The sequence below is a fragment of the Vanacampus margaritifer genome, chromosome 4 (assembly GCF_051991255.1).
Source record: "Vanacampus margaritifer isolate UIUO_Vmar chromosome 4, RoL_Vmar_1.0, whole genome shotgun sequence".
In the NCBI taxonomy this organism is placed as follows: Eukaryota; Metazoa; Chordata; class Actinopteri; order Syngnathiformes; family Syngnathidae; genus Vanacampus; species Vanacampus margaritifer.
Window position 1 is genome coordinate 17,214,951 of NC_135435.1, and position 15,680 is coordinate 17,230,630.

The following is a 15,680-nucleotide window of genomic DNA, read 5'->3' on the forward strand; positions in this document are numbered from 1 at the left end:
AAAAATAATCATTATTTTTTATTTTTATTTATTTTATTTTTTTAGAAAGCCATGGGCTTTGTGCAATTAGTAGTTTGTCAGTAATATATATAAACAAAAAAAAAACTGGTGTAGATTTTGATTTAGATTTTGTTCTCCAATTAGGAAGACTACTTTTTTGTCATTGGATCTGTATACATGTAGTATGTATGCATATGTGTATATGTATGTAATGCAGTTATTGATGGTTTAAAAATGTCCTTGACAGAGCAAATCAAGATCACCCAATGAAATATACTTCTTGCATAACTGCAGAGACAAACATTTGAATAAAACCGTGTCAGTTGTGCAATTTATACGTGTAGCAATCTGCAGATTCGAGTCCATAAATGATCCTAACTACTCAATAAACCAATCCCACTCTGGTCTTCACACAATAACGGTAAAGACATGCGAAGTTTCTGACACATTCACAAATTCATACACACTGTATCTCAGAAATGACATAATTGATGTTGATTTCTTTTATTGTGTGAATGCAAAATGGCTGCCTCATCCTGGCGTATTGCAACAATATTGAGACTCTCAAAAGCGTACAGCAAGAATTTCAAATCGTGAAACTTTGGGATGCATAATGGTAAAGACGTTTTGGGATTATAAATTGGAAAAATCTTACTTTGGAATACTAATAGTCTTAAAAAACAACTAGTATTAGCAATTGAATGATAACAACTGCCAATAAATCAAACACTCATATCAGTAAAATTGATTTTCAAAGGAAATTCAGTGACGCATGTCTTTACTGTTGTTATGATCTATATGTATTATTTGTTTTAGTGTGTTAATCCTGCCACCAATGAATTATCTGTCCACTTTGTCATTTGGGAGCGTCACAATGGATGGATGGACTGATAATATCCTAAATAGGCAAATACAACTCCGCCTAATGGGGTAACATGTTTAGCGGATGAGGAGCAACTAATGCCTTGTTCATTTAGTTGCACAAAGCAGCACTGTTCACAGCCAAGAAAATTATTCACAGTTAAGAAATGCAAACAATAAACTCACTCAAGCTTGGGATGTTAGGAGTATCCATTACAGAAAACAAAAGTTATTTGTGCCCATCCTCCAGGGTCCAATCTCCGAGGGTGTACACAAATAACGTATAAAACAAAACCTTATTTCAATGCAAAAGGATGAAAAAAAAAGTGTGGTAAAGTCATTAAGAAATACTTTGTCCTACAAGCGTTAAAGGTCAAATTTAGCATTTTGAGACTCTGAGGATCTATCATAAATCATTTTAGCCTCCATCCATGAAATTTTGAAAAGTGCTGGTCCTTATCAGGGATAATCGAGGAGCTTCAGCCCAGCTGACTTTGGGGAAGCGTGCGCCCTAAACTGGTCGTCAGCCAATTGCAGGGCTTGTTTCAGACAAGCAACCAATGGCAATTTTTATAGTCTTGGAACCTGAGTCCCCCTGAGATTCAAATCTCGAACCTCAGAACTGTGAGGCTGGCTTGCAATGAGTATTTGAACTCAAACAGTCGAGCAACACAGATCCTAAAAACCTCAAAAACCTCAAAATTTCTATGTCCAAATTTGGACAATTTCCTAATTTTTCACAAGGCGATTAGTCCCAATGATTCCGCTCAACAGCAGATTTAATGCACAGAAAATAAGGTCTAGTCCACTCAAAACTGCTGTCCAGGACCGGCTGCTGTTGTCATAAATATAAAGCACGAACTAGATCCGGATAGCGGTAGCGGCCATGTTGATAGGGGCGATGTTCCCAACAAAGGCAATCCAAAGTATGGACATTCGTTAGAGTGACCATACAGGTACACTGCTCAAAAAGGGTGAATCTACCAATTAACTCATTCACTCATTGACGGCTATAGACGTCAAAAATTTATTTGAACTATTTCTATTAGTTTAAATTTGTTTTCCTATTTTTGTTAACAAGAGTATGAAAGCCTAGAATTTTTTTGGGGTACATTTAGAACAGATATAAAATGTGTGATTAATCGTGAGTTAACTAGTGAAGTCATGCGATTAATTACGATTACAAATTTTAATCACCTGATGAACCTAATTTTTTACTAATCTTTTCTTTACTTTTTTTAAATAATTTTTTATTTTTTTTTAAAGATTGTAAAAAATTAGGGGCGTCAGGCGATTACAATTTTTAATCAGAATTGATCGCATGACTGCACTAGTTAACTCACGATTAATCACAAATTTTATATCTTTATTTAGATTTGTTTTTTTAACTAATAGAAATAGTTCAAATTAATTTTTGACGTCTATAGCCGTCGATGGCAGTGAATGAGTTTTAATATCAATTGTTAGTGTGTACACGTCTCTCAAATATGATTTTGGTACAGTCTAAACGGATTGGACATACTGCATTTTTTTTTTCCTTTCAATGGGGGAAAAAAATTGTAGGAGTGTTTTGAGTTCCAAGCATGGTCACGGATGAAATTATTCTTCTAACTATAATCTCAAAGCGCTCTATGAGAAATATCTCTTAGTATGATGAAGTGCAGTCATAGTAATGAACATATTGTCATATTACAGGCAAATGTATGACACAACAGGAGTACACCAGTCATCCAAAGCACATAAAGGGAGTGGCTAATGGAGAATTTAAGGAACATATTTTCCTTAATCGTTTATAGCTGGGAAAATCTCTTAGACAACTGTGTTTTAATGCATTATTCCCCAAATTAAAACATGATTCGGTCGGTCAAGCTGTGGAGCAATGTGGTGCTTGACTAAGGTCCTTAAATTCTGTTTCTATGTCTGTGGTATATGTGGTGAAAAGTCATGGTTCGATAGTGTCAGTAGTTGGACACATGCTTCAAGACAAAAAAATGCGTTTTGGAACTTTCATACAACTTGAAACAAAGCGTCTGTTCTTTGCAGAGAACACAATACCCTTTCATACAGCTTCAAATGGGGGTGTGTGGAAAGTACACATTTATACCGTTAGTGGTACACTGACTGATTACTATAGTACGTCGCATCACTACCTGTTTGGCATATTGGATAGAGTTACCATTTAACCATTAGTTAAGATATATGGTGCAATGTTGTGTGTGTGGAATATTGGAATATATGCAGCCGTGCTGTACATACTCATGTGTGTGTATATATATATATATATATATATATATATATATATATATATATATATATATATATATATATATATATATATATATATATATAGGAGTGTGTGTGTGTGTATATGGGTGTGTGCAGTCCTCATGTATGTACTTATCTACACATATATACTTCTGTGATGACTTCTGGGAAGTCTTCTACTTATTGCTGCACTTCTTATTTAATTTTAATTTTATCTCTTTCTATTCTGTTTTTTTTTTCTTTACTGTAAACTGAAGCTGGACGGAGTCCAGGAAAAAGTTCCCCACGGGAAAAATAAAAGTATATCGTATCGTATCGTATTATTTATTGATTTACATACAATGTTGGTTCGTGAGGAAAATGAAGCTGAGTTATCCCAGAGGAATGGAAACGTAGAGTGGAGAGTAGAGTGTAAAGGTTTTTTGGGGGGGTCAAAACTACAGAGTAATTTTGAACATTGCTTTTTCCGCTTATCCCATTTACTCCATGTTCCACACAACAACAACTATTGTCGTAATACATGCCCATCAGGATGAACTGTACTAAATTATTTCCTGTTTAAAAAATAAAAATAATGTCACGAGTAAAAAAAAAAAAGAAGCCATTGTCAACACCTGGCGGTCACAAGTGATGTTTTTTTTAGACAAGATTTCCTTGTCTGGTGAGAGCTCGTGTTGAAAAAGGGCACGAGAAATCGGAACAAGTGATTTACTTTCAAAACAAAACACCACCCGTTGCATTTAACTGCAAAAAAATGGCAAACATAGGGCCTTAATGGGTTGTCAATTAAATTTTAATCGGACTAGTTTTATTTCAAATTGAATGTATTCCTTTTTTAACTCACGTTGTCATATGATTATTTTTGCAATCCTGCGCATGTATTTTATTTTGAAAATGTTAACAGGAAATTAAGCTTTTTTAAATGTCAAGTTTCACCAATTCCTCAGATGTGTTGATGACAGAGAGAAACAAGGAACGGGTGCAGAACTATTCGGTTATTACCACGCGCGTCGAGCATTAAACACAATTAAGAGGCGCCGACTCAATGACAAGTAAGAGCAAGACTAACTCAATTGATGTTAGAGCGTTCCTTCCCAATCAATTAGCTCACAGTCTACTAGTCTAGTATGAAAACATGACTGTTAGCTATGTAGCTTTAGCTTGTTGACATGCAATGATGTTGATGGGCCATATATGAGTTATGATAATACTCCATTATTATATTAAATGACTCGAAATAGTTGCAGGTTTTTCAGTCGCACACATGTACGACCGGTGCATTGCATTTGATGAGGAATAATAATGATTCCCTACATCCAGATTTTAGTCCTGATGGTTGGTTGCTTGATAATTGCAATAATTGTTTTTATTGTATGAGACCAAATACGAAAGCTGTGTCAAAATATCTGCTTTGACAATATAATACACGGTTTTGATTGACGCTTGCCAGAGATATATAAATAACAATTTGTTTATTATTGTGGTTGTAATTCATGGTGTAGAATATATTTGCGTTACATCATACTGGGAGCTGTTTCTAATGTTTTCACCATTAAGGAAGTAATAGGAACTTGCAATAATGCAGCGCTCCCATTGTAGCACATTCCAAAGGTACTCAATTGGATTTGGATCTAGTGACAGTCTGTAAAGAAAAAAACACACGCACACACAGATGATGAGATCTTATTGACTATATTGTATTGACCATGATCCATTATGCATAACTAGACTTTTGCAAGATTGTTGTTGATACATATCACATGGATTAGCTGCGCGTTTTTCAATTTTAGAACTGTTCTCTCATATTATAGTCATCGATAAATCTGTCAAATATTGCTTCAATTTATTAATCGTTTAGGACTTGAACTAGTTTATACATAATCAGCAGCACCACATCTGTTTGCACTGAAGTATTACACTCAATTGCGGGTCAGTTGCTTCAAGATGCGATTAATTAACAATCACTTACACAAAACTGACAAAATTCTACTAATCAACCTTATCAAGTGGCCAGTCAGGATAAGCACATCATCTTCATTTATCATAGAACAGGGGTGGGCAAAATCAGCCCTCGAGGGCCAGAGTCCTGCAGATTCTTCCAACGCACCTGATTCCAATCAACAGAGTCGTTATCAGGCTTGTGCAGAGCTTGCTGATGAGCTGATAATATACCAGCTGTGTTGGAGAAGGGAAACATCCCAAACCTGCAGGACTCCGACCCTCGAGGACCGAGTTTGCCCACCACTGCCATTGAAACTTATCTGGTGAGGACTTCTGAGGCTTTGTTGGGATCAAAATCACTTGAACTGTGTTCTGTCTCACTTAGATGTAGCCAATGAAATGGAGTACGACGAGAGACTGGCACAGTTTCGCCAAACCCGCCTCAATCCCTTTGATCGTGGAGAGGAAGAGGATGGTCCACAAAGGGGAAAGACGCCCCTACAGCAGGGTACCGTAATATTTATCGCGACATACTGTTCACATGTGTGGATTATGACTTCACTTAAAGGTTACAGTTAACATTTTTTATTTGGTCTACCTCAGAGTAAATCAAAATAAAGAAGACGACTAATTAGTTCTTTATTGACTGAACAAACGAAGCCTAACATGAATAAAGATTCATGTGGAAGGTGTAGGAAAAAAACATCATGACCGAGGAAACTGTGCACAGCATGTTTTTATTTATTAATAGTATAAAATCTATGCTACCACATACTGTGAATACAACACTGAAGTTTTACTTTGTTACCTATTTACTATATGCATTTATTTTCATTGCTCTCTGATTTAGGGATATGCTAAAAAAGTTGTTCTTAAACAAGCTTAACAAATTAGGTTGTAATCGTGTAACTGCTATCTTTAAATAATGGCAGCATTAATAATTTTAGTGAAGCAAAACATATAAAAAAAAAATGTAACCTTTGGAAAGATTGGGGGGAAAAAATCTGCTCCAGGCTCAATCTTTATGGATCATTAAACCTTATCCGCTGTCAACAGAAAAATAATAAAGTGCTCAATTATACTTGGCTGAATTTAAATCTAAGATATGATTATTGTTGATATTTAAAGAAGAACAGGAGTAGACGTGCTAAATTAGCATGTCTTCTCCTGTTCTCTCTTGCTTAGTGCGTAGCTACTCTTCATCCGACATTTGTAAGAAGTGTTAGTTATTCGACGCCATGATGGCAGGTTCAACTCTGCACCGAGTTTAGCCGTGCTAGTTAGCCAGCCAGCTCGTAGCTCGCAGTGCAAGTTAGCTTAGCGCCTAGCATTTCCACGGTAGTTTCCGAGCAGGTGGGAAAACGGGGAGGATAGTTGACTATTCAACAAGACGTCATCAACAAGTTTAACAGTTTAAGTTGTGTGCATTTTATTTAACCCAGGAACTTTTTAAATAATCGTTGCAGCATGATTTTGTTTTGGAATAAATAAAATAATGTGGATTATAGGTTTATTAATCAAGGGAATTACATTGAATGCCCTTCCCTTCTCTGGACTGTAAATATTCTACATTTTAATTGGATCCTCTGGACATTATTTTTTGCTAAACGGGAAGGGGAAGTTCACAGAGGAGAAACAGATGAAAAGTGCTGACATGATTTCATGAAGCCAGCGATAAGACCACAGGAGAGAAAACTGCCACAGTCTTTATTTAGTCGTCGTGCTAAGAAGTCTGTGCACTCGTTAATTATAATAATAGTCGGGAAGATAAACATGTGGTGGTTTATAAAAAGTGAATAACCCATTTGCGATTCATCCTTTTATTAGGGATGCTGCAAATGCGTTTTGATTAGTCAGAGGAAATGAAAACCCCGTGCTAGTATTGCTTTAATAACAGGAACAAGTTGAAACGACATTAGTCGGCAAATTGCAACCATTTTGACCAAAAGTTTGGCTGTGCTGTCGATTGTTTTCAGCTTCATTGCCTGCTCGTGACATGTTTTGCTCAGCGGTGTACTCAGGTAACATCTATTTGTCACTACTTATCATTTGTGTTGTTGCAGCCGAGGGTTCTATTAGACCTGCTATGTTACATCCTGCCAAAATGTATTTGGTTGTAAAACTATAAATCTGTTTGACCCCCAAATCATAACTGGTAGTAGCTGCTAATAATGCATAATGATTGACACAGAACTCTTTTAGTTGCAGTCACGTCTATTATTGGTTATCAGTTTTTCCATTCATTTCAAAGAGAAAAATTGATTTGTATGCATGTTTTGAGTTACAAGCATGGTCAGGAAACAAATTTAACAGTCAATGTACAACTATTTTTTATTTTTTATTTTTCCAAGAGTCAAGCAAATCAACTGCCAACGCCAATTTAATAAGGAGCAGGTGAAGACACATCAATTAAAATGGAAATCCGATTCAAAATATATACTGTAAATCAAATTATAGTTGCCCCTCAGGTTTACTATGTTCATCGCTATTTCATTTTAATTTTATTATTATTATTATTTTTTTATAATTGGAGACATTGGAGAACTAATTACCATAAAAACATGCTTAATTTTCTCAGATTTTTTTTCTGGGCTGAATATTACATCTACCTTAGGATTGTGCAATTTTTGTTTTTAACAGTTTTTTATGGCCATAAAAATATAACACTAGCTAGCTAAAATGAAAGCCTTTGCGTGTGACCACAGTAAGCATTTTTTGAAACGGCGATTCTTACTGTTGGACTTACATTTTCCTATTTTGGCAACCCATTTCTGTATAAGTCAAGGACAGTATAGAAAATGTAGTTAAATAATTGCCTTTGAAAATATGTTTATCATATTTTAAACATAAATACTAACAACAAGATAATTACAATAAATGCAGTATTTATGTAAAAAAATAAAGAAGCATGAATATACAACAATTGAATGAAAAGACTTCCAAGATTTTATTCCTACCTGGGTGTAACTTTTACCCATAATGAATCCACTTTTGTGCCCTGACCCACCAGTTGACAATAACTGCTCTTAAACTTTGAGGATATATTATCCCACTACAATTAGTCTCTTCTCCATTCCTGTATTTAACATGTCTGAGAACTTGAGAAAATAATATGGATATTGAAGAGAAACGTTGTAAGCGGTTTCGTAACAGCTTGCGTATGCTGCTGTAAAAGTCACAAAGAGATGAAAGATCAAAGTTCAGCCAATTTGAGCAGTGCTTTTAATGATGCGGTGGTAGTTTGTCACGCATTCTTCTGCTGTTTTTTTAGATTTTTTTTACAAAGTAAGTCTCAATACATGCAAAGTCATTTTAGTGACAGATCATGTGTGTGAAAGTAGCATTTTGTTTGGTCTCTTTTTGCAGAAGCCAGACAAGAGCTCTTTTCCGGGACCAGAATCCAAAGTTCAGACAGAACCATGGCTCTTGGTCTAGCTGAGGACCACTTCTCAAGACCTGTGGTAAGTGAGCAGTGCTCTTTTTATTACCATTGTAGGTTATTCAAAATAATTTGGTTGCTAAGTGACAAGGACTGTGACGATACACCAAAGTCAAGATTAAATTCTATTTTTCGATTTCTGACCCATGGTAGCCCAAATGCTCCGCTACTGCTACTGACCTAAACGAGCACGTTTGGGCCTCAGTTTCATGATTGTTAGAAGTACTTGCCATCTTTCTTCCTCTCCTCCGCTCCATTGAGCTCACATAGTCAAACTAGCATTAGTGGTAGCCACTATTTTGCGCACTCCAGTCAGATGACTAGCACTGGAAAAGTAGTCACATGACACGCAGTTGAAGGAGGTTTACTGCAGAAATATATCTCCAATAAGGATAAGGCTTACCTTGTTTATTTTTTTTTAAAGTTAACTTACAAATGATAATATTTCTTATGTAGAGTTTGGTAGCACCACGAGCTATTATGGCTGTATCTGGATTTGAGGCACGACGTGTTGCGATTCTGACAATACAGAGGCGACACAAGTTTCGATAGGTGTATCGTTACAGGCTTACTAAATAAAAAAAATCCCCGTATTCTTTGGCCACAGGGTTCATTTGTGGCCTCCGACATAGAGCAACTGAAACTGGCTATTGAGGAGTGCAAGAAGCTGATCTTGGAGCTGCCGGAGCACTCCGAAAGACAAAAGGACACGGTGGTGAAACTGATCCATCTTCGACTCAAACTGCAGGAGCTGAAGGTTGGTTCTTTCGATATCAAACTCCGATGCTACTGTTATTCAATGCTGTGCATTGGTCTACCACACAAACACTACAATACGTGCAATATACAGTTTGTGTGTGTGTTTGTTCAATACCGTTTCATTGTTGGCACTGTGTCTCCTCCTCCAGGATCCCGATGAAGATGAGCCTAATCTGAGACTGGTTCTAGAGCACCGATTCTCCAAGGAAAAGAGCAAGAGTGTCAAATATACATGTGACAAATGTAGTACCATCATCTGGGGCCTGATCCAGACTTGGTACACCTGCACAGGTGAGACAATCAACTGCACAGAACTGTGTTTAAATATAACAACCACTTCATTAGGTACACCCATTACAAAAAAAAAAGTCAAATTTTATCACTCGGTGCTGACAATTACTAAGTGTTCTACTTAGTCATTTTCTAAAAACATTGGGGGCATTGTTAAGAGTAAATCAGATACATTTGCAAATTCAGGATTTTTTTTTTTCTGTGCCATTTTTGGAAACTGTGCATTTTTTCTCACAGTATTCCTTATTTTTCCAGATGTTGATTCCTGCATTTCCAAGAGATGTTTTTCAATGTTCTCCCATGCACTTGTAGCTACTGTAATTCTCGGAGTATAAATTGCACCTGTCAAAAAATCCATCATGACGAAGAAAAAAAACATTTACAGTATAAGTCGCTCCACCTTCTTTAGCGTGTAGAAGCCAGTTATGTGGATGCCACATGCTAAAGCCGATGGTGCTAATGCACCTTCCTAAAGCATTTACCAACTCCAAAAAGAAAGTTAGAAGAAATGGAAAATTTTGTAGTGGTGGTTATAGCAACTAATGTGTGACGTGTTGCCAACAACGTGGTTAAGGAATGGGAATTTTGGGTGTGAGTCCGAGCACTACTGCTCTTGGTCTTGGCTTTTGTCCCCCAAAAATGTGATTTATAATCCAGCGCAATTTATAGTCCGAAAGATATATCTAAAATGGCTTTTTAGATCTTTTTGGCTTGTGAAGGTGTACCTAATGGTTTGGTTGGTGATTGTAATTATCACATGTACACAAACTTTCTATTTCAGATTCCATTTGGGAGTATCAGTTCTTTCATATCGGTCATTGTCTTCTTCAGGTTGCTATTACCGCTGCCATAGTAAGTGTATGAACCTGATCACTAAGCCCTGTGTGAGGTCAAAGGTCAGCCATCAGTCCGAGTACGAGCTCAGCATCTGCCCCGAGATCGGACTGGACCGCCAAGACTACCGTTGTGCAGAATGTCGGTCACCGATTTCACTGAGTGAGTATGAATGTGCGGTGCGCTTCGACTGCAGAGCTCAAAAAACAATTCATACATCTGATACAAAATGTTATGCCAAGTCACTTACAACAACATTCATCTGATGTTTTTCATATTTCTGGAATGTTTTGTCCATGCCAAACCACACCATCTATTCAGTGGTTCTCGAACTTTTACTCCAAGTTCCACCTAAAAAAAATACTTACTTCTCTAAGTACCACCATCATGACCTACAAAATATAGTAAAAAAATATAACAAATCTTAACAGGTCATAATGATTAAATGCAAGTGTATTGACAAAATAAGGCCCTCAAAAGAATCAGTTCCTGTCATTTACACACGCCACTTTGAATACTTTCGCGTTGGCATTCAGAGCACTGGGCTGAAATCACATTTCGTCAACACACGGCTCAAATTTGAAGCAATTTTTTTGGACAAAAAAGACAGGAGGAAACAAGAATTGCATCTTGTGACAGAAGCATTGAAAAATATTAATGAAATTACTTTCACGCTACAGAGGAATGACTGGCAAAAAGTCTACACACCCCTGTTCAAAAGCTGTCTTTTTGTGGAGGGGAACCCCGCAAATGTGACTGATAAAAAAGCCTCTTCTTTCAAAGAAAATCATCTTCATAAACCTTTTAACTCTTAATTACAAAAATGTTGTTTGTTGCTAATACAACAGTGCTAATGATCAAAGATCAGCATACCTAAAGTAAAGCATGTTATTGGTCCATTTTTTAAACCACAAAAGCGATGCATTTGAGCTTGACGTATGCACATAAAAACACATAATATTCTGGAAAATATGATTTTGTAATGTCCTTTATGCACCACAATGACCCCCTCTAGTATACTAGGATACCTCCGCACAGATGCTTTTATTTGTTCTGCAGTTACCAATTGCTGCTTGGAACTGTAAAAAAATTCTTCAGCGTGATTATAATCTTAGTCCTAATTGAAGAAAAACACAGCCAAAGCTTGATCAAAGCCATAATAAATGAATTAACACATTTTATTTCACAAAACAAAAACTTTCTTTTTTTTTAACTATTAATGATCTAGGACCACATTGGGAAATTCTTTTTGAATATTGTTCATGTTTTTGTTATACAAATTTGATGTGAAAAAATTAATTAATAAATAAACTTGAATTCCATCAAATAGGTCAAGGAGTCGTAATGATATTGTAATGTTCAGATGTTGAAAGATTACTACAGTATTTTGTTCAATTCAGTTTGGTATTCTCATGAAACATTTTGCCTATAATATGCACTATTTGGAAATGTTGTTTAATGCATCATGTCCATCTGGTAGGAGGCGTACCAAGTGAAGCCAGGCAATGTGACTACACCGGCCAGTATTTTTGTAGCGCGTGCCACTGGAATGACACAGCCATCATCCCGGCACGAGTTATCCACAACTGGGAGTTTGAACCACGCAAGGTACCCCCCCTCAAATACTTCAGTATAAAGTGAGGTCAGCACTTACAGATAAAGCAGCAAAATAAATCCAATAAAGGAATCATCTGGAGTTCAGTAAAACTTTAGAGCTTTTCTTGTAGTGCGGCAGCCAGTTGTAATTTTGGATTTATAATTTAAAATAAATTACACAGCCTCATGTGACGCATTTTCCAATTTGGAGGAGTGCATCTAGGGTCAGCAGAAAGTAAGAGTAAAGTCACATGACATGTGTTGGCAGTCTGAATGTGATCGTGTGTAGTAGTTTTCATACTCAACATTCATTATTATTATTTTATTTTTTTACAATATGTTTTATGCTGCCACACTGGTCTAAATATGGTATTTTGGTTAATATTGCGTTAGTGTAATATGAGTTAAGCAGCAAAATCCAGCTGTTTTTATCCATCTCAGGTAATTTTGCCACTTGCTGTCGACTCATGATGAAGTCAGTGTTGCTTAGGTCTCAGGTAACAACCAATCACAGTCCAGCTTCAGAAAACAGGTGAGCTGTGATTGGTGTTGCCTGAGCTCCGTGCAGCATTGACGTCATCTTCAGTCGACAGCAAGTGGCAAAATGGCCGCCCTCTGATATAGATAAAATAGCTGGATTTTGTTTAACTCTTATTCCACAAATGTAATATTAATCAAAATGTCATATTTAGACTGGTGAAGTCACAGATAACATAATGCCAATAAAAGTTTAAGGTTGACTTCCACTTTAATCTGTTCTTCATGCAGGTTTGTCGATCATCACTGCGCTACCTGGCACTGATGATGTCACGGCCCGTGCTGAAGCTGAAAGAAATCAACCCGCTGCTTTTTAACTTTGTAGAGGAACTGGTTGAGATCAGAGTAAGTTGGCAGGCAATGCTTTTAAGCCTTACAGGATTGTAAATAAGTGTCAGTTTTGTGTTTACAGAAACTTCGTCAAGATATTCTACTGATGAAACCTTATTTCATTACCTGCAAGGAGGCCATGGAGGCAAGACTTTTACTCCAGGTCGGCATGTTGGATATCACATAAGTTTTTTTTTTCTTTGACCTGCATAATTTGGCTACAGTGCCACCGCTTAGTAGCATGTCTGGCATGTCCTGTGCAGCAGCACCATCTAGTGGGGAAATGATCTTACTCAAACATGGAGCCTTTTACAACCAATTGTCCCCACTTACTAGTTTCTAAAAACTGTATGTACGTTCTTCGTTGAAATATTTTTAGCAACTCTAAGGCTTACTGGGCAAACGGTAGGGTACACTCTAGACTGGTAAAGACAGATAAACACGATAACGATATATATAATATAATATAATATAATATATAAATAAATAAATATATATAAAAAAAAAAATATATATATATATATATATATATATATATATATATATATATATATATATATATATATATATATATCGTGTCTCTCTAAGCTGAATTTGTTCTGTGTTTGGGTTCCAGCTTCAGGACCGCCAGCACTTTGTGGAGAACGATGACATGTACTCACTACAGGATTTGATTGACATCTCCAGTGGGCGACTCAGCTGCTCCCTCACAGAAGTCCACACCACATTCGCAAAACACATCAAGCTGGACTGCGACGTGAGAGTTCACAAAAAACACCATTTACACGTTTCACTTAAAGTATTATCTTTTTTTATTTAGCTATTTATTCAACAATATTGTTAGTTACACCTGGAAAATATAATGAGAAACAATACAAGAGCCATTGCCTTTATAAAGTTAATAATGCTCAATTTGAATTGACTGTTGGAGCAATTTTGATCCATTTGCTGTCCTGAAATTTAGCATTGTGCAAGTGTACCTAAAGAAGTAGCCTGGTGAGTGCATATACAAGTGGAAAGCAGTCCAGAAGTGTCTGATAACACTTTCTTCATGTTCTCTACATATGCAGCGTTGCCAGGCCAAAGGCTTTGTGTGTGAGCTGTGTAAGGAGGGAGACATCCTCTTTCCTTTTGACAGTCACACCTCGGTTTGCCATGACTGCTCAGCTGTCTTCCACAGGTTTGTCATTAACGGTCAGACAATTTTGAATGAAAAAAAAAAGAATTTTATTGAGGAAAATATTTACCTGCCATATTCTCCAATGTGCGTAAGTCAGATAAAGGGGCACGGCTGTGCGCTTCTCTAGCTGTACTCGTTCTCTTGTCAACTTAAGTCTCACTGATGCTCCCTCATGCCTTGTACACAATCAGGGTGGAGCAACGCAACAACCCCTTCCAGCATTCTTACTGTACTGTAATACAGAAGGTGGTTGGATAAATGTATGTATGTATGTAATATTAAGTTAAAATCTTAAATTGCCTGTTGGAACCAATTAGGATGGCATTAATCGTGCGCTAGTTGTATTTGTCAAAAGTTCAATGTTTTTCTCTCTTTAGGGATTGTTACTATGACAACTCAACAACGTGTCCACGGTGTACCCGGATGACCGAGCGTAAACAGGATGAAGATGCCTGAAGGAACTTGAGATGAGACTTTTCTGGAAAAGGTTGTCAACAAAGAGGATACCTGGTAGAGTAGCAACTAACATTTTATCGTCTCCCCCTTTTATTGTCTTTATCGTCTTGCACGTTACATGCAGGAGTTAAAAGCCTCAATAATATATAATGTAACGATTGCTACAAATGAAAACTGAAATGTAAAGAAGAAGATGCTATATATCCAGTGCTGGTCCATCTAATTAACATGAAGCAAATGTATTCATTTTTTTACGTTAAAAGTTACAGGGTTGTATGTTCATCATTCTTCAGTGTATAACTTGAATTATAATCCATTTATAATATGGTATGTGTACTTGATTTTGTTGTCCAATTGATAAATGAATTTCAGAGAAATGTACCCGAGTGTATCAAACCCAGTAGATGTGAATACGTGTGCACGTGATGTGCCTATATGAGGTTACAAGGAGCTGTTGACCAAACGTCATAATTCACTTGGCAATGTATTATTATTATTATTTTTTTAATTATCATAATATACCTACAGCATATTTCATCCAAAGGATGTCCGAAGACACCTTTGACGATGTGTAAATGTTGACCTTAAATATTTGTTTTAAAATAATGACTCTTTGCTGTGTTATTTTTCAGCATGATGCACTGTTTATTGTTTAACCAATGGACATCAGTCGTGTCAATTAATTGTATTCTGTTGTAAAAACTATGTTGAGTGATGCATGAATAAAATATTTGAAGATATCTGTAAAGTCATTGCCCCTTCCAATGTTCTAGAGAAGTTCTTGCGCGAATGAGAAAGTCTGCAATGGAGAGAAAACAAAAGGAAGCCCCTCATGTATGCTTGGTTTGATTCCCAGCCACTACATGGCGGCAGCAGAACATTAGTGTACCGAGAGCCTCAGGAATTCATCTAATTTCACATAATTGGTCCAAAAAATATTTGTTTAATAATATATATATCGTAATCGACTATGCCAGCAACATAGACAGGTCCAAAAAAACTAAAATATATAAATGGTAAATGACCTGATCTTATATAGTGCTTTGTAATTCTAACTTTCTATTGGTGCCACAAGATGGTGACAAAACTGTTCATGTTTAAGCTCAGTCACTTAAACGTAAATCCTTGACACCAAGAAGCCACCAGATGGCAGATTGTGACTAATTTGTTTGATGGTGCAGTTGCACCGAG

At 36.5% G+C, this 15,680-nt stretch overlaps 1 protein-coding gene across 4 annotated transcripts; it reads left to right on the top strand.

The window, feature by feature from the left end:
* The first annotated feature begins 4,057 nt into the window (after window positions 1–4,057).
* On the top strand, window positions 4,058–15,237 carry def8 (differentially expressed in FDCP 8 homolog). Of its 4 annotated transcripts, XM_077564680.1 has the most exons (13): window positions 4,086–4,178; window positions 5,251–5,390; window positions 5,453–5,575; window positions 8,434–8,528; window positions 9,114–9,263; window positions 9,415–9,556; window positions 10,388–10,552; window positions 11,871–11,998; window positions 12,755–12,868; window positions 12,936–13,016; window positions 13,470–13,610; window positions 13,924–14,033; window positions 14,411–15,237. In XM_077564680.1, the coding sequence occupies exons 3-13, from the start codon at window positions 5,467–5,469 to the stop codon at window positions 14,487–14,489; spliced, it is 1,314 nt and encodes a 437-aa protein (XP_077420806.1). In that variant the 5' UTR covers window positions 4,086–4,178; window positions 5,251–5,390; window positions 5,453–5,466; the 3' UTR covers window positions 14,490–15,237. The 4 variants fall into 4 exon arrangements, with proteins under 4 accessions (XP_077420805.1, XP_077420806.1, XP_077420808.1 ...); XM_077564679.1 differs by lacking the exon at window positions 5,251–5,390 and having other exon boundaries at window positions 4,058–4,178; XM_077564682.1 differs by lacking the exons at window positions 4,086–4,178; window positions 5,251–5,390; window positions 5,453–5,575 and adding an exon at window positions 7,062–7,088.
* The last annotated feature ends 443 nt before the right edge of the window (window positions 15,238–15,680 follow it).